This window comes from Rousettus aegyptiacus, unplaced genomic scaffold (assembly GCF_014176215.1).
Source record: "Rousettus aegyptiacus isolate mRouAeg1 unplaced genomic scaffold, mRouAeg1.p scaffold_m13_p_8, whole genome shotgun sequence".
NCBI lineage: Eukaryota > Metazoa > Chordata > Mammalia > Chiroptera > Pteropodidae > Rousettus > Rousettus aegyptiacus.
In genome coordinates this window covers 112,044,243-112,068,423 of record NW_023416311.1, presented here as the reverse complement: position 1 = coordinate 112,068,423, position 24,181 = coordinate 112,044,243, and the positions used below count along the sequence as shown (strand labels likewise).

The 24,181-nt window shown below is 65.7% G+C and overlaps 2 protein-coding genes across 3 annotated transcripts in view; both read right to left on the bottom strand.

Annotated features, from left to right (window-relative positions):
* LPCAT1 (lysophosphatidylcholine acyltransferase 1) overlaps positions 1-24,181 on the bottom strand; it is a 39,189-nt gene extending 15,008 nt beyond the window's left edge. The window contains exons 1-3 of one of the 2 annotated variants that reach the window (XM_016124690.2): positions 23,981-24,181; positions 8,586-8,728; positions 729-943 (exon numbers count right to left, since the gene is read on the bottom strand). In XM_016124690.2, the coding sequence (XP_015980176.2) occupies positions 729-943; positions 8,586-8,728; positions 23,981-24,127 (505 nt within the window). In that variant the 5' untranslated portion in view covers positions 24,128-24,181. The remainder of the gene's footprint in view (positions 1-728; positions 944-8,585; positions 8,729-23,980) is intronic. The other variant, XM_036225827.1, reaches the window with a different exon arrangement.
* On the bottom strand, positions 9,576-15,758 carry LOC118606645 (translation initiation factor IF-2-like). The gene is made up of 2 exons (XM_036225828.1): positions 10,966-15,758; positions 9,576-10,760 (listed from the first exon to the last, which is right to left on the bottom strand). Exon 1 carries the CDS (start codon positions 13,302-13,304, stop codon positions 12,231-12,233), a length of 1,074 nt encoding a protein of 357 aa, XP_036081721.1. The 5' UTR covers positions 13,305-15,758; the 3' UTR covers positions 9,576-10,760; positions 10,966-12,230.

The window sequence follows — 24,181 nt, the reverse complement described above, 5'->3', positions numbered from 1 at the left end:
GTGGGAAGCTGTGTCTGCTCGCCGGTGCAGTGAGGGGCCACGTGCAGCACCCAGGACCCCTTCCAGTTCCCAGCGTGGTGAGTGTGCTCCGTGATGACCCCCACAGATGGGGCCACGTCCTGACCCCCAGAACCTGTGACCGTGGCGTTTGGGGAAGGGGCTTCTGCAGACGGAACTAGTTAAAGCTCCTCAGATCAGCCTGGATCGCCCGCCAACAAGGGTCCCCATCAGAGACACACGAAGGAGACACACAGACACAGTGACAGACCGTGCACCAGAGGAGGCCGGAGCGGCGTGGCCACGTGGCCGGGGACGCCCGGCGTGCGGGGTGCTGGGGGGTGGGGAGGCCTGTCCCGGGCCGCGGGCCGTGGGCCCTGCCGCAGCGGGCTCTGGGCCTCCTGGCCCCGGGGCTGAGCGCACGTCTGTGCGTCTAGGCTCCGGTTTGGGCGACCTGCCACGCACTCTCGGGACCCTCATACCCCCGGGTTTCCGGCCCAGGAACTATCGCACCGGGACGAGCGCCTGGGCTGTTCCCAGACTCCTAGGACCGGCCGTGGTGGAGGCGACTCGGCCTCGTGACAACCCGAGCGCCTCAGCAGGCCACAGTGCGCGACGGCACCGGCGCCCCCGGGGACACGCCGCGCGGACCTCGCGGCGGGGAGAAAACGGACCCGCAGCTCCGCGCCCCGCCCTGGGTGCCCCCGGCCCGGCCCGCGGGGCTCACTCACTGCCCCATATCGGGATGTCCCTGCTCTCCGCCTTCATCACGATGGACGACATGGTCATGGTGACAGGGATGGCGTCGAAGTAGGAGGAGTGGGGAGCCAGCGTGAGGATGGCTGCCTCGGTGGGCGGGGCCTGCCGGCCCTTGACCACCACGTGGTGGAAGCCGCCGACGAACCACATGGTGCGCATGATGGCCTTGAGCAGGACGTCCACGACCCTGCGGGAGAAGGCACACGTCAGCCGGGCCGAGCGCTGGGTCCCAGCCCCGCCGACCTCGCGGGTCACGCGCTGCCGGGCGGGGGGCTGAGCACCGGCCCACAGCTGGGTGGCAGCTGCTGCCGACTGCCCGGGGGGCGCGGCAGGAAGGCGCCTCCCCTGCGAGCACCTGGCCTGCAGCGGACCGGCCTTCCCGCCGGCTCCGCCGGGCCATCAGCAGCTCTGAGGGGACACGCGGCCCGAGCACAGCGTAGTGAGGCCACGGGCTCAGAAAGCAACTCATTACCTTCCCACGTGTGTGTGTTTTGAGTGGAAACAACACGTCAAAGCACCGAAACTGCACCCTGAAACCCGCGGTGAGAGCCGGAACACCCTAAAACCCGCGGTGAGAGCCAGAACACCCTAAAACCCACGGTGAGAGCCGGGGCCGGGACCACGGCCACGGAAGCTCAGGCCTCACCTCCCGCTGGCCGTCGGCCCTGGAAGCAAATGGCGTGTTAGTAAAAGGAGCCTTTTCTGGACAAAATGAGAGGAACGATAAATTTGGAAGATAAAGTAAAAACCAGTCTAGACTAACTGAATTCTCTCTTTACTGTCCCTGAGACTCGTGAGGATTTACGCGTCTGAACCTGAGCGTCCCCTTCCGCGTAACCTCACACCTGCGGCGCGTCACCAACACCGCACGTGGCCGAGTGCAGCACGCGGCTCACCGCGGCTGCCCACACGCCCGCCCCAGGGAGAAGGGGGCGCCTGCACAAAGAGCCGCGGGTCACCGGGGCGGTCGGAGCCGGTAAAGTTGCTGCAGAAACACAGGCGCCACGGACCGTCCACACCAACACCCTCGGGAGACCCCAGAGGCGAGGCCCCCGACCTGGGTGGTGGCCGCTGGCCAGAAGGGCACGGGCCCCGTGGAGCCGCCGCGTTTGTGGGGTGAAGCAGTTCCCGCAGTGACAGCGGGCCGCTGGGGACGGAGCCTGGCATGCTTTGCGGCTGCACGTCCACGGTCGCTCGTCGTCCATGTGCACGCTGCTGCTCAGTGAGCACACACCGAAGCGAGTCGGCAGCCGGCCACAGAGGCGGAGGGAGCAGGCGAGGCCATGGCGAGGGCGGGGGGTGGGGTGGGGACAGCAGGGTCACAGGTGGGAGTGGACGAAAGCTGTTAAAATGTGAGGCTCAAGCTCCTTTCTGTCAGACACACACCCACCACCCTCACTCGGGTCAAAAGCCCAAATGGTGCTTGGGAGAAACGTCCCAGGCATGGGGACCAAAGCTGACAGTCCTCTGAGGGGCTCGGAGGAACTGCACCCCCACTCGCACTGCGGGAAGGCCCGAGGGTGCCGGCCTCACAGCCAAGCCCGGCTCACTGCACAGTGCTGGGCGGCGCCACTCACCACGAAGCAGAGGCGGCCTGTGACATCGAGGTGTCCCGAGCCTTTCCAGGGGCATGTGAATCAGGAGGCACCACACTTACGCGAGGGCGGAGACCTCCACCTTTCCCCTGCCACGCAGTGGACACCCGAGACAGAGGTGTGGGCAGAACCAGCCACGTGACGGGACAGACTGCAACCCTGAGAGGCCCCAGCGCGAGCTCAGAAGAGGGGTTTAAAATCCCACGCTGCCGCCAGCACTGGCACTGGGAGTCAGTGGGGCGCCCGGAGGACAAGGGACCTCACTACAGAAAGCAGCGATTCGCGCGAAGCCTGGAAGACGAGAGGGAGCCGTCCCAGCGGGGGGCAACGGGGGGCACGCAGGCGGTAAGATGGGAAGAAAATGGGGTTTTCAGGAACCAAGTAAAGGCACGCACCTCGCCCCGCATCGCGGTGCTGAGCAGAGTGACTTTCTTAAGGCAGACACAGAGGCTCTGCGGATTTTTCAGATGACCAAGGACAAAGAGAAGACCCTAAGGGCTGCTGGCGAGCACGGGTCATGGGTCACGGGTCGAAGGGCCGGGCAGGGCGTGGCAGGGCGTGGCAGGCCCAGGCCGCAGCCGCCGCCAAGCCCGGAGGACACGAGGCACCGCGACTTCTGCTCCGAAATGACCCGAAACGACCCGTCGACTGCACAGGCGGGACGAAGACGCTTCCGGACGCGGAACGCGTCGGGTCTGTCCTGCGTGCCCTCTCTCTAAAAAGAGCTTTGTCCGCCAGAAAATGGTGAACGAACGAGGAAAAAGAAAAAACAAAACAAAACAAAACAGACGCAGGCCCAGGAAATGGCAGTTTGTGCCCAGGAGGGCAGCAGCCAGGAGGCGGGGGACCCCGCGCCCGGAAGGGGACGCGGTGCCCGCCGCGGCCATGACCGCGCCCTGCACTCTGCGGCCGCGTCAGGGCTCCCTGCGCCTCCCTGACGCGCAGGACGAAGCCGTCTCAACGTTCCGTAAGACGGAAAAGGAAACATGGAAGCGAAGTTCCAGTGCAGAGCCAGCTGATGTGCACGCAGCTGAGAACCACGGGCGTGAGGGCGGCACACTCACGACCGGGACTGCGACGAGAAAGCGCTCTCTCGAGGCGTCCCTGCAGTGTGCAAATGTGCACACGTGTGAGCGAGTGATGAGAATGCACATAGGTGTGCGGGCACGTGCAAGCGTGCAAAGCTGCCTCCTGCCGTGCACTACGTGGGGTCCATCCTCCACAGACCAGAAGCACCTTTTTCCTTGGATCACGGTGCCACTGGCAGACAAACCAGGAGCCCGCGCCCCGCAGACAGGGCACCCGCAGACAGGGCACCCGGTGCCCCACAGACAGGGCACCCCGCGCCCCGCAGACAGGGCACCCCGCGCCCCGCAGACAGGGCACCCGCAGACAGGGCACCCGCAGACAGGGCACCCCGCGCCCCGCAGACAGGGCACCCCGCGCCCCGCAGACAGGGCACCCGCAGACAGGGCACCCCGCGCCCCGCAGACAGGGCACCCCGCGCCCCGCAGACAGGGCACCCCGCGCCCCGCAGACAGGGCACCCCGCGCCCCGCAGACAGGGCACCACGCGCCCCGCAGACAGGGCACCCCGCGCCCCGCAGACAGGGCACCCGCAGGACAGGGCGCCCGCCAGACAGGGTACCCACAGGACAGTGCACCCCCGCATCCCGCAGACAGTGCACCCCGCGCCCCGCAGACAGGGCACCCCGCGCCCCGCAGGACAGGGCACCTGCAGTGTACCCCGCGTCCCGCAGGACAGGGCACCCCGCGCCCCGCAGACAGGGCACCCCGCGCCCCGCAGACAGGGCACCCCGCGCCCCGCAGACAGTGCACCCCGCGCCCCGCAGACAGGGCACCACGCGTCCCGCAGACAGGGCACCCCGCGCCCCGCAGACAGGGCGCCCCGTGCCCCACAGAGCGTGCTCCCCGCCAGGGGCTGGGCCTGCGGACGCGCCGTCCACCGCCGCTCTCCTTCGCTGCTGGACTCTGTCCTCCGCCCCGTGTGTGCTGGGCGCCCACTCTCCGCCAGGCACGGAGGGCACGTCAGGGAAGCCGGACAGAAACCCCCGCCCGCCTGCCGTCCTCACTCTAGTGGGGGAAATAAAGGGTTTATAAAAGATTTCTAAGTAAATTAGAACGGGTCCCGCCAGGCGAGTGGGAACTTCCCAGCAGGGCGCTTCGGGCCGGGCACCGAGCGACTCTGTGCCCATCCGTGTGGGGCGCGGCTGAGGGACAGTCTGAGTGCTGGACAGACAGGAGGCCTGGAGGGACAGAGGGCAGGGAGGGTGGGACGAGACTGTGACACGGGGCACCTGGACGGGACCCTGTGGGGCTGGGACTTCTCCTCGCAGAGGACCCCTTCGCTGCTGTGCCGAGACAGAGAGGGAGGAGGCCAGGGACAAGGTCCTCTGGGACCCGGGACCGGGGGCAGGGGCCGGGGTGTCTGGAGGTGAGCCCGGCACGTCTCCTCAGTGCGGATGGGCGGTGTCAGCGAGGGGGTCTGGGTGACTCTCGGGCTTGGCTGCTGTGAACGGTGACAGCCCCTGGCAAAGGTGGCTGTGGCTGCAGTGGGCGGGGCGATGGGAGCCTGGCAGCTCACCTGCAGACAGGTAAGCTCGGGGTGGGGCTGCAGGAGTGGTCTGGGAGCCCCTGGCCTGTGGGCATCGTCTGTGTCCCAGAACCAGGGGGGCTCCCAGGGGGTGCGGGGACTCGCAGGAGCAGAGGTCGGGAGAGGGGGACACAGCGAGCAAGACGGGGAAGGGCCCGGCGGGGGGAGGTAACTGGAAGCTGAGGAGATGGTGTGTTCAGGCTGAGGACGTGTCCTGACCCAGCACCCAGGGGTGACCGCAGGGCCTTGGTCCCCGATGGGCAGGTGGCGTGAGCGGTGGTGGCCCTGGGCACCACGGATGTGCGCATCTGCCTTGGTCTTGCTGCAGAAGGGAGCTCAGCCACGGGAGAGGCGCACTGGCGGGGCCGCCCGGGCAGCTGGGCACTGACCGCTGCTGCGGGCCCTCGGGCTTCCACTCACTGCTGGGCCAGGCTGGCCAGGAGCAGGACGGTCCCGCTGGCCTCTCTGGGGCAGACCGAGGCCACGACCCCGGGCGGGGAGGCTCCCAGGAGAGCAGAGCGAAGCTCCAGTCAGTTCGAGCCTGGCCTGGCCTCCCGTGGACACGTGGCACCAGCATTTCGTCATGGAGACAGACTGGGTACGAGTGCCCACCCGGGGCGCTCAGAGAAGGCTGGCCCCTGCTGCGCACTGAACCGTGTCCCCCAAACATCTGTGTCGAGCTCCAACGCCCGCCCTGCCTGCGTTTGGACATGAGGTTAAATGAGGTCACAGGGTGGGGCTTTGGCCTGACAAGTGGGTTTTTTCTGCACGACCCTCCCTGCCCTGTGAGGACCCGCAGGCCACAGGAAGGTCCTGTCTGCAGCAGGAGGGGGCTCACCAGGACCCGATCCCCTGCCCCCGGGCCTCCAACTTCCAGCGTCCGGAAGTGGACGTCTTGTTTAGGTCCCCGGCCGGGGTTCAGGGAGGAGGCAGCCTCCTTCTAAAGCACGCGGGTCAGGGGCAGCACCACCATCACCGTCGGCCCACCGGGCGGGTATTGTGAGATGTTACTTCGTATTTTGAAACACTTTGTACTTTGAAAGTAATTTAGATTAAGTATCTTTTGTGAAACTGTGTCATTCCTCCTTTCTTGGAAAACCTAAGATTTTTATCATAGGAAGGCTTGAATGACACTAACTCACAGCCAGCAAATGCTCCCTAATCTAATGCCAGCGGCTCGGAAATGCACAGCTGTGCACAGCGCAAAACGACCCCTCCCCGGATGCAGGGCGATGCTCCGTAAGTGCAGAAGTATGTGCGCTGGAACCGGCTGCTCCGAGCCCGCCCCTCCTGACTCCAGGGTCCGACTCGCGGGCACTCCGCCACCGCGTTCTCCTCGCGACGGCAGTGCGGGGTGCTGGCCGGCTGCTTCCCCGAGCACCGTTCCCAGCCCAGGGCCCAGCACGAGTGAGCTCACCGTGACGCCGCTGCGAGGAGCCAAGCGCTGTGCTGTGGGAGTGTGTGGCGAAGTGTGTAGCTGGGGCACACGTGTGCATGTGTGCATGCTCACACACATGAAAAAGCACACAACACACACAACACAATACACATGTATGATCACACGTGCAGATGCACAGGCATGCACACATGCTCGCACATATAGACATGCATGACCACACACGCACACATGCACACAAAACCACACACAGAGACGTGCACTCACACAACACACACATGTGCCGACATGCAAGCATGCACACATGTCCATGCATGTAAACATGCACAGCCACACATGTGCACACAGGTACACACTTAAACACATGCACATGTGCGGATATGCACACAACACATACGCAGACATGGAAGCATACACACATGCCCACATATGTAAACACGCAGTCGCACATGTGCAAATGTGCTTGTGCTCACACGTAAGTGCACATGTGTACACTCCTACACATATGCATGTGCATGCTCACATGAAGACATTGATGTGTGTACACAGTACATGTTCACGTGTACAAACACTCATAAGCATACACATACACACATGCAAGTACATTTGCACACATGTATGCACAGGTAGACACGTACACACAGGCACACACATGGAATGATAGATACGTGGTCAGTCTCTGCGGGCGCACACATCCAGGGCTCCTGTGAAACTGGAGGCCCCCACACCTCCCTGGTGGAGTCTCTAACCCCAAGGCAGCTGTGAGGCGGGCCCGCTGGAGCTGTTTGCTTCGGCCCATTTACCACCTGCTGAGGCCAAGCGAATTCTTCACGTCAAGAAAAGCCAAAGGTGCCTGGCGTTAGCTCATGAGCCGGGAAGCAGCCCCGTCACCTGCTCTGAAAAGGTGGACAGCGCAGCTGGCAGAGAAGGCAGCGCTGGGAGGGGGGACCTCAGGCCGAAGGGCGGGGCTCGCCCACTCCCTCGCTGGCCACTCAAGGGGAAGCACTTTCCAGCGCCTGCAGGCCAGGCTCTGCGCGGGGGACAGGGTGGGCATCTGGCCACGGTCTGCCTTCAGGTCTAGGGAGCACGAGAGACCCTGGTTCCTCTGAAACTGAGCACGTGAAATGCCATGAGGAGGGGCGCACGAAGACACCCGGATTGGCCCCGAGCCTGGCCACACCACGTCCGACCGCTCAGGGAAGCCTCGCACTACAGCTGGCTGTCCCCGCCCTGCGTCTCAGGGCCATGTCTGATGGGCACGTGGGCATCGGGGACGACCCACATCAGGACAGGGGCTGCGCCCCACGTGCCCGTCATGGGCACCCGCAGCCCAGTGGCTCACGCTTGCAGGAAAGGACGAGGACCAAGCGAACCCTTTGACTCGTGAAGTCCAGGCGGCAAGGTCTGGCTTTCTGGGCCTCTGCCCGACCACTCCACTGCCCAGGACAGCAGCCCGGCAGCGTGAGTGTGTGCACAGGGCCGCATGCCACCAAAACTCACAGCAACAGGCGGCTGCCAGGTTCAGGCTGTGGAACCTTCGGCCGACCCCCGCACTAAACTAAACACGTTTATTTCTGAATAAACTGTTTAAGGCCCCGCGATTGACTAGAGCTGTTAAGACACACAGAGGTGTGTGTCGACTCTGGTTTTTGACAGAAATGGTGCTGTCTAAGCTGAGAACGCCCAGTAAAACCCTGACACCTGACGGCCTCGCTGCTGACGACTCAACCCGAGCGAAGAGCCGCGTCAGGCACTTAAACAAACCAGGAAGCGCGTGACCTGATTCGGGCTCCCGTGGCCCGCGGTGGGCCGTTAGCTGAGGCACGTTCACAGAGGGTCCCGCTGAGCACTGTGGTTCCCGAACACGCAGAATGTGCAGCAGGGGACAGGCGCCTAGGCCTGTGAGGCACGAGGGACCGGCCGGGGGCAGCGGGCGGGACAGGAGTCAGGGGCCTGGGGGGCCGGGGACGCGGAGACATGGGGGGGCGCTGCTGGGGGCACGGAAGCAGCAGCCATGCCGCTCGCGGAAGCTGCCGGCCTCAGGCGGTGGCGGCGGTGTGCAGGGAAGGGGGCGGCCCGAGGCCTCGGAGTCCTGGCCGGGAGAGAGCAGCCTGGGACAGCGGCCTGGGAAGAGGGGGACCAGGCCACACTGGGGGACAAGAGCAGCCATGTGCACCAGGAAGCGGCCGGTGACGCCGAGCCGGGCGCCGCAGACGAGGACTTACTTCCGCCACAGGGCCAGGGGCTGCCCGGGATCCCTCTCCGCGGGTCCCAGCGAGGCGAGGAGCGCGAAGGGCCAGGCGAGCAGCATCATGAAGGCGGCCAGCAGCAGCCGGATGGGGAAGAGCGTCAGCGTCATGGCTGCGATCTGGGGAGACACGTGGGGTCGTTTCAGAAGCTCTGCGGCCAGCGCACCTGACTCCGCTCCAGGCCTCGCGCCTGCAAACCGCCCGGGGGGCCGGCGCCGGCCCACCCCGGCCAGGGCGCTGTCCACTCAAGGACAGTGGGCGGACCACTGGCCACCTGCCATCCCTGTCCGGTCATCCCAAAGCCGCTGAGGGATGGCGTAGGAGCAGGGCGAGGTGCTCTCTTCTGGAATTTGCAATGCTGTGCCAGCCCCCATGCAGCGAACGCAGCCCAGCCCCACGCTCCGCCGTGCCCGCCCCCAAGCCACGCCCCAGGCTGCGTCTGCCCCACGCCCTGCCCTACGCCCGTGCTGTGCCCGCCCCACACTCCACCGTGCCCGCCCCAAGCCCCGCTCCACGCCCCGCCCCCAATTCCCGCTGTGCCCGCCCCCACGTCCCACGCCCCGCCCCCACACCCCACCCCACGCTCCCCCGTGCCCGCCCCCAAGCCACGCCCCAGGCAGCATTTGCCCCACGCCCCGCCCCCAATTCCTGCTGTGCCCGCCCCCACGCCCCACGCCCCACGCCCTCGCCCCCACAAGTGGCCTGCTCCTGAGCCCGTGACACGAGGACACCTCGCAACACTGAGCTGCCATCCGCGATGCGGTAGGTGGCAGGTGTGGAGCTGGACCACGCGAAGACCAAAGAACCTGGGTGGCTCGCAGCCCACGGCAGTCACAGGGCGGGAGCCCAGCAAGGACGCGCCACTGGGGGTCAGGTGGGGAGGACAGAGGCAGGCGGGGGCGGGGCTCCGCGGGGCGGGGCCTGCAGGCACGGGGGCGGGGAGGGGGCAGCGCAAACACAGGAGCGATGGACATGTGGCTGAGTCGGAGGGCGGCCGGCAAGGGCCCAGGTGGTCTGCTAGAAATCAGAGGGCGAGGGCCGTGGGACCCCTCGCCCAGAAAATCCTGTGGGCCCCACGTGCGGGTTTCGCTTGCAACCGTATGCGCCCCGCAGACGGCATCCGTCTGCCTGGTGCAGAAAAGACGGGAAAGGAAGACGAGAGGGCCCGCGGCGGCGTCAATGCTCGGCTGGCCAAGCCAGACGCCACCTCCCCTCTCTGGGTCTGCCCCGCCCCTGCAACCGAGCGCATGCTGCCCCCGCTCCGTCTCTGCGGGGTCTCCCGGGCTCCCCGTCAGGGTCGGCACTGCCCAGCGGCAGACGCTGCAAGCCACATGTGCGAATTTGTTTTCTAGTGTCCATGTCAAAAAAAAAAAAAAAATACAGAGGTGAGAAATTAGCTTAGTATAGTTTACTTAACCCGGTGTTTCTGAAACGTCATCATTCCCGCACGGACGACAATCGCAGATGCCGTGCGCCTTTTCCGCAGTGTGGAGCTTGCCGGGCATCCCTGGGCCCTACGGCCACGGTTTAGGTGGCCGCAAGCTGCCTGCTTGACGGCGTGGCTCTGAAGCCACACGGCTCGGTCAGCGGCCCTCCCTCCCTCTCCCTCCTCCAGCCATGCAGTGTCCACACGGGCTGGTCCTCCGTCCAGCATGCGGTGGAACGGAGCAGTGACAGCAGACCGGCCGCCTGCTGACGCTGGTGACGATGCTTCCCACATGTGGGTGCGGGCTCCGGGCTGGCGGTGCGCGTCCTCCTGGTGAGCACGCACCTCACGTTCCTGCCCTTCTGGGAGCTTTGTTTTGCTCTAAACCACGACTGGGTCTGGCCTCTGCCACAGGCCATCGTCCCCGCGTCTCGTGCCCGTCCTTGCTACGTGCCGCGTGGCTGCAGCTTCGCTCGAAGGGACGCCCTGGCTGAAGCGCTGGGTGCAGCTGTGTGGTGCCTTCGGTGTTCTGACCGAGCCACCACCGGGTCCTGGGCGAGGCTACTCCAGGTCCCCTCCCGTGCCCACGTCTGGGTGGGTCCTGTGGGGACAGCGTCCGCCCGCCTTGCAGTGTCTGCCTCTGCGGGGGGCTTCCGTGCGCGATCCGACCGCCGTGGGCCAAGGGCTCTCTCTCTCTCCCCTTTTTCCTGGTTTCGCTTCAGTGTCTGTGGGTGAGGAACCCCCCGGAAGCCCTCAGCAGAGCTCTCCCCCACCAACCTTCCCATCGTGCGTGATTTCGCGACAGCCGAGTGAGGCCGCCCGCGCTGCCGCCCTGCGACCGCGCACCGGTCCGGAGCCAGCGCGTGTGGCATCGTTCCAGCCTCGCCACCTCGCTGGCCCCCGCTGACAGCCTTCTCCTGGTGCACAAACCTGCTTTCCGGCCAGCCACACGGTTCTCTGCCTCTGTCATGACCTCGCCCGGGTTCCGGCTCTTCAGCAGCCTCTCCTGAGCTCGTACACGCTCATGGTCCACTTGACTCCTCGTGGTTAAAGCCTGAGCGTCATTTTCTGAAATGCCTCGTTTCCCGACACTCACAGTGAGAACTCAACTTTCTGCAAGTACCTCCTCAATTCAGTCCCGCAACTCTGTAGCCTTTCCCTTGTTTTTAACACTTAATCTTAAAACACTACGATCTCTTCCACCCTTTGTTACTATTTTATAATTTTGTTGCAGAGAGAGAAAAAGACACAGTCTGCAGGTGACCCGTCCTGCCTGCTCCGGAGACGCCCCCTTCTTGTGCCCCATGGGCAGCCCACACTGTCCAGGGCACTGTCTGTGAAGGGATGGTCCTGGAGCTCGGTGGCCCGGCCCGGCCTGGCCACCACAGGTGCCCGGGGGCCATCTCCCCAGTCCGCAGAAACATCACATTATTGGAGCATTTACTGTTTGTTCCTACAAAGCTCTCCGGAAGCCTGGGGCCTGTGCCAGCGACGAAGTGAGCCGGCCGTGGAGTCCGGGGACAGGAAAGCTCGGTGTCACACATGGTGGCGCGGTTGATACCACACTTCATGCTGCATCTACCTTCCGTTACCAGGATGGTTTCCACTAAAATGGCAGGACCTCGTGGGGTTCCAGAAAGAGCACACGCTGCCCCGCCCCATGCAGGAGACCCCCAGACTGAGATGGGGGCCTAGGGGACAAAGGGAGGCTGCACCCCGCTCATTCTGGACCAATGGGGAGGAGCGGGTGAGACCGGGAGAGGGGGTGGAGCCTGCCCAGCACCGAGCCGGGCACCCAGTGCCGCTGTCTGTGTGGCCTGGTCTATCGCCAGCTTGTGCCCCTGGAGGCGGGCCGGGGGCCACCCCGCCTGGGGCGGTGTTTGAACCTCGGGTGACGTATCAGTGCCCGCCCGTGTGCACCGCGGAGGACACAGTGCTGGTCCTCAGCCTTGCAGGGCCACGCGAGCGACCAGCACAGGCTTGGAGCCTCAGCAAACGCCTCCAGTGAGACGGGGCGGGTGGGGGGCACACGGCGTGGGCTGAGACGGAGCCTCACAGAGCAGAGGGGACCGCCTGGCTCCACCGCGAGGATGGCGAGGGAGAGGTTCTGTCAGAGCACGCGTGTGTGTCTGTGTGCGACGTGTGTGCATGTGCGCGTAAGTATGTGCATCTACGTTTGTGCATACGTATGTTCATCAGTAACGTGCACACTGTGTGCAGGAATGTGTGCACGTCCTGTAAATGTGTGCATGTGTGCACTGCCCGCACATGTATGTGCACATGTGTTGTGGGTGCACGTGTGTATGTGTGCATAAGCATGTGCACATGCAGCCATGCATGCATGCACGTTTGTACTGTGCAGTACGCGTGTGCACAGTGTGTGCGAAGGGCGCTGACATGCACGCCCACAGCACAGTCGTGCCGGCTGCCAACGTGAAGCCGCCCGGCCGGTTCCCGCGGAGTCCCCAGTGCGGGGTGCAGGCGGGGACACGGCCGGGCGCTGGGGACACCGCCCGGCGAAGCCGACTCCGGGTCGGGGCAGCGAGCGCCGCCGCCGAGCCGAAACGGGGGCAGGGAGACCGGGGACGACGGCCGAGCCGGACGCCCCCCCGTGACCCACCGTCACGCACACACCCGCACGCCGGGGCCCCCCGTGACCCACCGCCACGCACACACCCGCACGCCGGGGCCCCCGCGCCCGCCCCCGGGGGGGCGCACTCAGCCACCACGCTGCCGTCAGGCCTCCCGGCGGGCGTCTCAAACGCCCCGTGACGGGGAGCGTGAGAGCGGCCGTTCCCTGTCTGGGGTGAGAGGCGTGCCGTCCACAGCGCGTCCACCTGACCCTCCGGCGGGTCTGGACTCTGCGTGAGGCCGTGGTCGCCGGGCCGGGCTCTGCCGAGCCAGCAGTCACCCCCCGGCCAAGGCCACTGAGGCCACCGGTGCCGCCTGTGGGCGCCGGACCAACGCGGAGCCGCTGCTATGCGAGGTGAGGGACAGGGATCTCTCGTCTCCACCCCTGCTGTCCTGTGCCGGGCCAGGTCACCGCGGTGACACACGCCCTCGCCGGGGGCACCGGGGCGGCGGCAGGCAGAGGGGCCCTGGGCAGCCGTGCGAGCCCCCGGCGCCTGCAGCCAGGTGCGCACGGGGAGCAGGCGTGGCTGGCGGGGCGCGCGGCCTCGCCACCCAGACAGCGCACCTTTCCTACACGCGGTCCCCGTCACTGGCCGGAGTGGCGGTGGCGGCTTCCAGGGCAACTCCTGACCGGGCATCCCCACGCCTGCCGCCTTCGCTGCGGAGAAACGGTCACCAGCGACCCACAGGACGGTCAAACGCGCCGACTCGCTGAGAACTCACCCCGCCCGTGACGGGACATGCCCCAAGTCCCCACGGCCACGGAAAACGCAGCCGCACGCGGCGGGCGCTCTATCCACCTTCGGTCACCGCGGCCACTCTCGGAGGTCGGCGGGCAAGGAGGGACAAGCGGACAGGCCCAGCAGGGGCGTGGGCCCCCAGACGCCACGTGCCGGCGGCTCCGCCCCACTGCCCGCCAGGACCCCGGCCCAGCAGTGCCGGTGGCCATGTGCTCACGAGGCTCCGGAGCAGCCGCTGCTCGGGTGGGTGTCCCGCAAAGCTCTGTGAGAGTGACCCCGCAGCCTGTGCATGCGCACCTGCCAGCTGGAGCCCCCAGAGCCGCTCACGCGGGGGTGCAGACAGAGCTGCTGGCAGCAGCAGAGCTGGGTGCCACCCAGGAGTGCCCCCAGGGGTGGCTGCCTGTGACAGACACAAGGGCCAGCCAGAGGGAGGAGCTACAGGTCACACAGGGCCCGGAGGACAGGTCCCCAGGTGACAGCTGCAGGAGCCAGCCAGAGGGAGGAGCTATGGGTCACTCAGGGCACGGAGGACAGGTCCCCAGGTGATAAAACAGGGGGAGGAGCTACAATTCACTCGCATGAGGACAGGTCCCCAGGGGACAGTCAGCCGCAGGGGCCAGCCTCTCCACAGTCACATTCACTTACGTCTGAAGGAGGTTTTCGGGGTGGCAGGCCTCGGTGAGCACGCGGAGGGTGGAGGAATCCCGGGGGTGTGGGCCCAGGGTGGGTGCAGGTGGTGAGGCGCCGCAGCAAACGGGGCCTCAGGGACACCGTGGGCATACTGAGCGGTGTCGGGGTGTTCGGGGTAGGGGCAGAGGGTCCCCATACGGAGGCAGGACCTGAAGGAACTGCCCGGCGTGGCGGACACCTCTCAGAACGCAGGGCCCCAGGAGGCCCCAAGGAGGTGGTTCCAGGAACAACGAACAGAAGAGTCAACTGGCCAGGCCCGGTACCCTCCAGAGCCCTGTGCGCGCGCGAGGGCGTGGCTGAGTGAGATGCAGGCAGGCGGGCGGCTGTGGGGGTGCAGGCCGCACCCGAGGACACCCGCAGCGGACGGGCGTGGACAGGCGGGGAGACCGAGGTGCCGTGAGGGAGCCAGGCAGCTTCCCAAGGTCAGCCCGCTGGCCAGAGCAAAAGCCAAGGACCGAGGCACAGTGGGATGGCGAGGGGCGGCCCGGGGGCCCCAGGACCCCGTCCCTCCTCCGCGCACCTCACGCCCTTGGACATGCGCCCCACGCAGGACGCCGCTGATGCTGACGGCCCAGCCGCACCCCAGGGGTGCACTATCAGCAGCGTAACCGCCACCCACAGCCACCCACTCCCCGTCCATGCTGCTCAGAGGCGGCCCCGGTCCCCATCCGTCCATCCGTCCTACTCACCACCTCCCCTTCTTAACGCCTCCTCAAGGCTCCAGCCCCAAACCCAAGACCCTGTCTCCTCCAGGGCCAGGGTGGCAGCTCCCACCTGTGGGGCCAGACTGTGTCCCCTGGAACTCAGAGTGCCGTGTGGCTGCTGGGCCACCCTCCGTCCCCAGGTCCCCTGCCCGGCCGCTGCCAGACGCACTGGCCGCCTCCTCTGTCCTGCCACACTGCATGTCCTGGACCTCTGCGGGGCTGGCTGCAGAAGCCTCGCCCCCGGCCATGCAGAAAGGCCCGTGTTGGACTCCAAGGGGCGCCGAGGAATGGACCAGACAGGTCACCCACCCTTCCCCGAACGTGAGGGGGGGCTCCCAGGACGGGCTGTGGCCGAGGGCAGGCCTCGGGCCTGGGGTGCAGGATGGGGTTTATCCCTGAACGAGGCGTGCAGTGGGGCCTGGGAAGGTCTGAAGTCCAGAGCTGCCGTGTGCACCCCTCAGACGTGGCCTGCTCACCTCCAGGCTCGGGGAGTAGCAGGTTGGAGATGAAACGTGTAAATTCTGCAAAGAGCTCGCAGGACACCATGAGGTAGACAGGAGGACCTTGCCCAGGGACTCGACCCTGGGCAACTGTTTGTGTTTTTTTGCTGTTATTTATAAAAATGCATAGAGCGAGCTGTTTTTGAGAATCCTGATTCAGAACAGACAGAACGTTCTGAGGCCGGGAAGCCGACACCTGATGCCCAGGCAGTTTGTGGCCCCCGCCTGGGCCGGGTCCAGGTGGGAGGCACCGCGCAGAGCCACGAGGGCAGATTCCGGTCTCCTGGGGCCACCTTCTCCTGACGTGGTGAACAGAAAAGACACGTGTCTAATTTTATCTTTTTTTCAAGAAAGATAGAAGAAGAACACCGACTCCCGCAGGAGCCCCCGCAGCGGGCGCGACCGGCCACTTGCCTTAGGACGCCAGCGGCGGAAGCCGGGGCCCGACGCGGCCCAGATGCAGACCCCGCGGGGCCGGCGGGGCGCCTCGCGCCCCGGCACCCCCTCCCGACCGGGGGCCCCGGGCCGCTGTGCTGTGGGACGGACACCGGCTTCCACGGCGGCCTCCCGGAGCGCGCCGGAAGGGACAGCGACACAGGGAGCCGGCCTGCTGCTCGCGCGCCTCCCCTTGCCGCACCCCCTGCTCTCGTGGAAGAGCGTCCTCCTCACGCAGAGACCACGAGGGCGGGCAGAGACCACCGCGCCGCCGCGGCCGGTGGGCACGGCTGCCGGGGCCCGGGCACGGCCCCGCGCGCAGGGGCGGCCGCGGTGGGTTCCGCGTGAGTGGCCCGACCGTAAACACCGCACACCAGGTTCACACGGGCGCGTCGCCTTTTCCTCGCCTGCGTGTGGACGGCGACCGTTCCCCGCCGAGGGCCCCGCGCACCTGCGTGGCCGCTCGGCGACCTCCGGCCAGAGCCACTCCCACGCTTTTCCCCCAGCTCCCCCACTCGCGCCCGAAATTAAGCCCGGCTTTTCTGCAGCAGCTGCTCCGTCTTTCACACCCGCGACCAGCCCCGTCGCCACGCAAGACACCGCGACTCGGCCTCGGCGCCCCGTCCGCAGGCTCCCGCGCGGCGCGCACCGGGGCTCCCCGGCTCCCGCCTGTCCCGCCGGTGGCAATGCAGCCGGCTCCCTCGATGACGACAGCGGGTCTCGCGAGGCAGCAGCAGACACCCCCGCCGCTGCCCCAGGGTGGGCCCTGCTCGGTCCCACCGTGGCACCTGATGGCCAGGAGCCGCAGGGAACCCACCGCCCCCGACGGCCCTCGCCCGCCTGCCCTGCAGCTGGCGCCCGAGGGTTCCGGCCGGAAGGCCGGCGGCCCTGCCTGGCTCGGGCCTGTGTCTGGCTCTGCCGTGGGCGCTGCTGGTTCTGCAGGCCCCTGGTGGCGGGGCCCTTGGTCCATCTGGCGAAGGAAGCGTGAAACCAGCCCCGTGGTCAGCAGTCAGCAGGGTGGGCAGCACGGGGCCTCCGGCTGAAGGGAGCAGAGACGAGAGCTCAGCCCACGAGAGCTCTCCTCCTGAGGACGTGCGCCAGCAGCCGAGCAGAGGAGCCCCCAGACAAGGGCTGGGGAAGCGGGTCCGCGGGGACGTCAGCACCCTGCCACGTGGCCCTGCGTTCCAGGGACAGCTGCCCCCAGACCCTGGGGGGGCGGGCGCGACACGGACAGCCACGACAGTGCCCGGGGGTGGGGCGGGTGGCTTCTCTCCTGCGAAGCCGGGAAAAGCCTCCACAGTAAGGGAGCAAACCCTGCGGAGGTGTGGGGTCCCACGTGCAAGGCGGAGGCAGGGCAGAGCAGGCGAGGCTCTGGGGCGGGGGCCCCTGCCCCCCCAGCTGGGGGTCCGGCTGGGCCGGACCCCCTCCCCGCAGCCCTGCCGTTCCTCGTTTCTCATCTCCCTGGGTTTTTGGGGCCTGGTGGCCGAAGCCCAGTGTCCCCGTGGCCCAGTGACTTGGGCTGTTCCTGCTTGTGTAATTGCGAAATTCTACCAGAGGCAAACCGCAGGCAGGACCAGGAGCGGGGCAGAAACCCTGGGAAGTGTGAGCTTCCTGGGCTGGACATTCCAAAGGGGAGCTGGCTCCACGGCCCTGCTCGGAGGCTGCGGGAGCTCAGCACACCGGCAGGGCAGGGCAGGGCACCCCTAATCACGTGTGCAGATCACGGAGCTCCATGTTCAGAAACGGACCAGGAGGCTCTGACCCCACGGGCGGAGAGCCGCCCAGGGGCCCAGCAAGGGTAGAGGGGCAGCCCGGAGGGCACACATATGCACACACACGTGCACACATGCACGCACATGTGTGCACACTCACAAACTCACCCACGCACATACACATACCGATGACCATACGCGCACGTGCATATGCACACGCAAACATGCATGTACACACAAGCACACACGTGAACACACATGCAGAAACATGCACTCACAACCACACACACATGCACAGACACACACACACTCGCACGCGGTCTGGCAAGGGGCTGGGATGAAGGGCCACTCCAGGAGGCACTGGCTTGTCCCTGACGACGTCGCCCCTAGGGGATGAAAATCTCCGGAGGGAGCTGGGGTGGGGCACAGGCCGCGTCCAGGTTGCGGAGTGAGTGTCGCCCGGAACCCACGGAGCATGTACGCCGGGGGTGCCGGGCGGGCCGAGCTCCTGAGCTGCGGCAGGCGCCAGCGGCCCGAGGGCCCTCTGCTCACTGATGGGTCCGTCCCCACCACAGGGCGCAACGGGCCCCGGCCGCAGGAGCCCCGAGGGGCCGTGGGGACGAAGCGCAGCGAAGGCCCCGTCTCCGCCCTGTCTGGGGGCAGGTGTGCCCCCCGCCAGCGGCCAGGCCAGGCTCGCGGGCAGCCTTCTTGGCGTCACGTGCGGGCTGTGCCTCGGCCCCCGGGGACGGTCGGCAGGGGCAGGAGAGGCGGGCCATGGACGCGCAGCCCCGCCAGGAAAGGCCCGTGCGGGGACAGGCCGGGGACGCTCCGTGCCCAGGCGCGGCCCGGCTCGGCGCTGAGGCCCTGCCGCCCGAGTGCAGGAATCCTGACATTCAGGAACGGCGGCCTTTCCGGTCCTTCCGCGTGTTTGGCAAATACCTGCACGGCCAGCACCGCGGGGCGGCAGCGGGCTCCACGCCCCCTGCTGTGGGGGCCCCCTCCCCAGCAGACGGTCCCCTGCCCGGGCACCTCCTACCGTACCCCATCCTCCAACAGGGAGAGCGCCCCGAACTGCAGGGAGCCCCTGCCCCACCAGCAACACCGATGGGGTGAGCATGGGCCTGGCACGGGTCCATGGCGCCGGTCAGCGGAGCAGGGGTGGACGGCAGCCACTCCTCAGAGCACGGAGGGGGAGGCCGGAGGGGCCTGTCTGACCACTCCGGACGAGGAAGGCACAAGCGCGGGGGTGGGGAACGCAGGGCGTGGGCGCAGGGCGGCCAGCTCCCCGGGGAGCCTGGGACGGTAAGTGGGCTAAGGCTGAGACCCCTGGCCCCGCCCCAGGGTGGGCGTTCAGTGCCTGACCCACACCGGTCACCCAGCCCAGCCGCGCTCCCAGCTGTCTGGACACCGAGGTCATTCTGAGTAGCCACAGCTCCTCGGCATGGACGGGGCGGCAGGCCACACTGGGTGTCACACACCGGTCCTTGACCTCCATGCCTCGGCGGCCCTGCGTGAGCCGCGGCGAGCAGAGGCCAGGGGGCTCAAATGCTAACATCCTGAAAGACGTTTTTGAAAAAGTTTTTACGCGGCTGATAACTTCTTAAGGAAAACAAATCAGCCCTCTGGCTCCGAGACAGAAATGTGACTTTTAAGAGTAAAGAGCTGTGGTCCCTGGGGCCTGCAGTCCCTGCTCTGGCAGGGGACGAGGCCAGCGGCTGCACCGGGACTGCCCGGGGTAGCACCCCGGATCGTCGCCGTGTGCTACACGGCCCGGAAATCGTGCCTGAAGGACGGGGAGCCAGCCGCCACGTGGCCACGTGGGAACAGCGTTCCAGACACCTGGGCTCACGAGGCTGCAGCATGGCACCGACGCCGAGGGGCAGGGGACTAGCTCCAACACTGCGGCACGTGGCGCTGTGGGACGAGGGCCGCACGGGGGCCCGGGCGCTGGCACACGCCCCGCGCTCACGCTGCACCGTGTTCTTTCCAAACAGTTTCCTCCGGCCTCGTTTCAAAACGCAGCGCGTCACAGCCAGACCGAAGGCTGACAGGACACGGGAAGTGCCGGGGGCTACGGCTCTGCTCACCCCGGGGACGGCGGCACCTGGTCCGCGCCGTGCTGACGAAGGCCGGGGCGGGAACGCGGGGACGGAGCGGTCAGCGGCTCCGGGTCTCGGAGGCAAGCGGGCGGGGCAGGCGTGGGCTTCGTGGACCGTGGCTCTGTGGAAGCCTCGCTCAGACGCGCTAGAGCGGGAGAGCCAGACGGAGGGCCCCCAGCCCCTCATGGGTCCCCAGCATCGGGGGCACCCCCCGGAGCCCGGATGTCGGTGGGACAGGCAGGGCGGGAGCCGCGCAGGCTCCTGAGGCATGGCTATGAGCGGCTCCTGTTTCAGGGACAAAAATCCTAATTCTTTATAATGAGAAATACCGTTGACCGTGTTTTGCTCGGCACTGAGAAACGAAGGGGCTGGGAAACCAGACGTGTGCGTGTGACCACGAGTACGCACGCGCTTCTGTGTGCAACCTGCGAGTGTGCACGCGCTTCTGTGCCTGTGTGTGAATGCGAACACACAGCCCTGCGCATAGACGTGTGAGCACGTGTGCGACTGCGTGTACTGTGTGTGCGCAGCAGGCGAGCATGTGCATGGACAGGGTGTACACCTCGCATGTACATGACATGGGACTGTGCACATACACTCCATGCGTGTGTGCGTACATGACGCATGCGTGTAGACTTCTGTGTGTGTGTACCTAACGTGTGCACATACAGACACACGTGTATATAAAGCACACGCACCTGTTGAAAACCCACATTTCCAGACAGAAGAGTTCAAAAGCCGGAAAGACAGTCTCTGTGACCTCGAGCCCGCCTCACCCCTGGGTGTCGGCCCCGTTCGGTCTATGTCCCTGTCAAGGGTGCGCGGGAAGGGACGCTGGCTCCCTGTGGGCCAGCGCCGTGGGCCACGTCCGGCGTCCGCGCTGGGCCAGCCCTCACGGCCCGGACAGCGCCGTACCTGGGCCCGTCCCCTCGCCCTGGACACAGCGGCACGGCCCCTGCCGCCCACGGCTCAGGGACTGGAGCAAGGACACTGCAATTGCCCGCGACGTCACCGGGCAACAAATGCACCACCGGAGGCACCGCCTTGGACCCCCGGGTGGTCAGAGGTGGCAGGGTCGGGGCCTGGTGCCTGCGGGGAGCCTCGGCGAGCCGAGCACCCTGGGAGGGCGGAGACTTCCCTGTTCTCCCTTGGGACACTCACTCTCCTAGAAACCCTCCATCCCTGCATTCCCTGGGGCTTCCGTTACCAGCAGCTCTCAAGAATGCGAGCTGTAGGCGGGGTCACTCCCAGGCATCCACACGTGGTGGAGCACCGGGGTCGCAGGAGGGGCTGGATAAGAAGCCTGGGGTGCTGAAAGCTCAGGCGTGGGGCGCCCAGATAAAGGAGGCAGTGGGTGGGTGGGGTGGGTGGGTGAGTGGGCGGGGTGGGCGGGCCGGGCTCTGGCAGACTTTAGGAGGAGGGAAATGCCGGGCCTGGTCGGGCATGGGGGCAGCGGCCCTGAGGCCCGTGGGCAGGGTGCCGGGCGGGACATGGGGCTCAGGGCACACAGGGCATGGGGTCCCCTGGTGGACTCACTCGGGAGCCAGAGTGAGACCAACCAGGGCACCTGCTGCTGCGTTTTCTTTATCAAAACTCACACATTTTGCTAAGGACTCATAGAAAATTTTCAGTAAATTCCGCACAAGGCCACGGTGGGTGAGAATCTGTCCCTAGACTCAACCCTTATGGTAATCCTCTCTGGGGATTAGGCGGGGGAGGGGCGTACTCAGCAGCCCGGTCTGTCCCAGGACACAGTCTCAAGGCGCACAGGAAGCCAGTCTGCTTTCCAGAAAGTAAGTGCTCACTGACACTGGTTACACGGAGTTCAGAAATGGGGAAACTTCGGAGCGGGAGGTGGGATGCACTCACGCCCACAGGTTCCAGCAGGAAGCACTGGAAAACCCTGGTGATACAGAACCACTTCATGACTTCAGAAACAGCTGCTCGCCACATGACTACCCAGTAGAACACTAGTTAGGGTTTTCCAGATCTTACCGTGTTGTTCTCTGTCCAAAGATGCTTAAGCTCCTTCCTAAATCTGCAGTTAAATAACAGATGGACTGGCCATTAATCCACAGGCATGTGACAGCCCCTCCCGGCAAGCGCAGCAGGTACTCGCAGGCCCCCTCCCTGGCTTATCTTAACCAGGGTCAGGTGAGTCTCTGAGCACCCTCAATCCAGGGTCTCAATCGGGGCTAACTCCATTTATTGATTGACCTGAGGGGCAGGCTTTCTTTGTATGGATGGGCTAGTGACTCAGTGGAAACTTTACCCTAATCACTGGATAAAGGCCGAAAGCTTGGCACACACAGCCTTGCCTGGTGAAATGCAAAATATTTCTGCAGAGCGGGACTCAGAGCTTCGAGAGCATTTACCAGCTACAGCCTCAGCCCCAAGCTGCAGACATCCCAGCAGCAGCAACAACTTTGTTACAAAGACTTGGTTATTCTGACACGGGCCTCTGAAACACTGCAACAACGTATAAGCAAAGTATCCCGCCCTGCCTGGGAGGCTAAAACATCCCACCCACCTGTTCTTTCTCTGTTATCCACGGGCTGCTGCCAACATCTCAAATCAGGATCTCACTGAAGAACAGCCCTAGCCCGCAGGCGCTGCTCCAAACCTCCAATTATCAATCCTGTGGCCCCTAGTGCAGGGGGGCTGGGGGTTTCTGACTCTGCTCTGACACCCTCCCCTGCCACTTGTTTATTCACTCAACAAACAGCTGAGTCTGGCGTGGACACCACCCCCCCGTGGCAGTGAGCACACAGTGTGGGACAGGTCAGTAACAAGGGGCTGCAACGATGACAGAGAGGCAGAGGTGGCCTTCTAGGGACCTCCGGGGAGGAGGGGGCTGCTTCTTGGAGGCGATACTTCACCTAAGAGGGTGGAGCAGAGAGGCCAGGAGAGCGCGGGCAAAAGGAAGGGAGAGCGCCCTGTGGCAGCTGGAGTCAGGGGCGACAAGAGACCTTGGAAACCACCTGAAGGAGTCAGGGCACGGTCCCCAGAGCATCTCGAGGGTTCCAAGCAGCAGAGCAGCAGGAGGAGGAAGGCCCTCTGGACCACTGGGGTGGGAGGGAGGGCAGGGGAGCCAACTCAGGAGCCCAGAGGAAGTGAGTGCGTCCTAACCCCCAACAAGCTGGGCACAGCACCTGAAAGGTGATGGGTAAGAGGCCGCACGTGATGGCGGGGCTGGCAGTCCACCTGGTGGGCAGACACGGTGCCTGGCTCCGGACGTGCAGAGACAGGGGACAAGGCCAGGAGCCAACTCGGGACAACCCTGCCCTTCTGTGTCACCAGAAGGGCCACCACCCTCTCCATTCTCTGACCTCAGTCTCTGCCCGTTTCCTCTACCACTGCGCTAAATGAACCCACCAGGAAGGCACTCGGAAAAAGAAGCAGGTGTCCCAGAAAAACGACAGCTCTAGGTTCACTGTGAGATCTTCCATTTTAATATTATTTCAGATGAATTACTTCAAACGTTAAAAAATTCTCAATCTCCCTCCAAAAAGTTTTGTCACAGATGGAAATAAATATACTCCCCAACAATTGGACAACCACTGAAGTCTCAAAACGGTGCCTGCTTCTGTGTGTAGTTTTGGAGAACAGAATACAGGCGGACCTGTGAGTGATCTCACAGAAATGCCACGCTTGACAGGAAGTGTGGGGGTCGGCACAGCTCGGGAGCCATCCCACCAGGTCACAGGCCAGGTGGAGAAAAGGGACAAGTGTGGCAGCCCCGCTGGGCCCTGCAGCCACCTCGTCCTCAGCCAGGGCCAGAGGGCCCCACAAATAAAAAGAGATGGAAGAGAAACACACACTGTCCCCCACCCCCAGGCTGGAAACGACGCTGTGTAGGGCAGATTCTGGCTGCAGACTCACGCCCAAGGCAGCGTGGCTTGCACACTCTCCAGAAAACTTGCAAACACAGCGTGCAAATTCTCCTGCCATTCATCGTAAGGGGATCCTGCACAGTCCACACCCGCACCGACTCAAAAGACCAACGAGGTCGCGACACACTTAGTTCACGAAGTGACAAAGTCACACCCAGGGGAGGTCCCCGCCGTCACCACAGGGCCCTGTTTCGCGGTGGCAGTGGACAACCGGACCTGGGACCGAGCTGCGTGAACTGAGCGGGGGCGTGGGTCAGAAATGGGGGTGAGGAGACCCAGGGAGCGAGAAAGGGAGTGCAGGGCCAGGTTCGGGGCGCGGGTGGCGGGAACCTGGTTTAATGGACCTGGGATGCGGTGAGGGCGGGGACTCGGGATGCGGGATGCGGGCCGTAGGGCTGTGTGGGGTCGCGGGCCGCGGAGGCCTGAGGGGCTGCAACGCGGCTGGGCCGCGCCCGGGGTCCCCTGCCCGGTCCCCTCCCCGGCCACGCATCCCCGCCCCTGCTCGCGGCCCTGGGCGCGGGGCGCGCGGGGCATCACCCACCTGGGCCTTCTGCAGGGCGCTGAGGCGCAGCTCGTGCACGAAGGGGTTCCGCCCCGGGGGCGCCAGACGCCGCGCGTCGCCGGCCCCCGAGCTGGAGGTGGCGCTGGAGGTGGGGGCGTCCCGGGGACCGCGGCCGCGCAGCCTCATGGCCGCGCCGCCCTCCGCGAGGGGAGCCGGGGAGCCGGGGAGCCGGGCGCGGAG

Bases quoted from the DNA above. Each gene is read 5' to 3' on its own strand.
- LOC118606645 (XM_036225828.1), bottom strand. From the start codon at position 13,304: ATGCCCGGTCAGGAGTTGCCCTGGAAGCCGCCACCGCCACTCCGGCCA.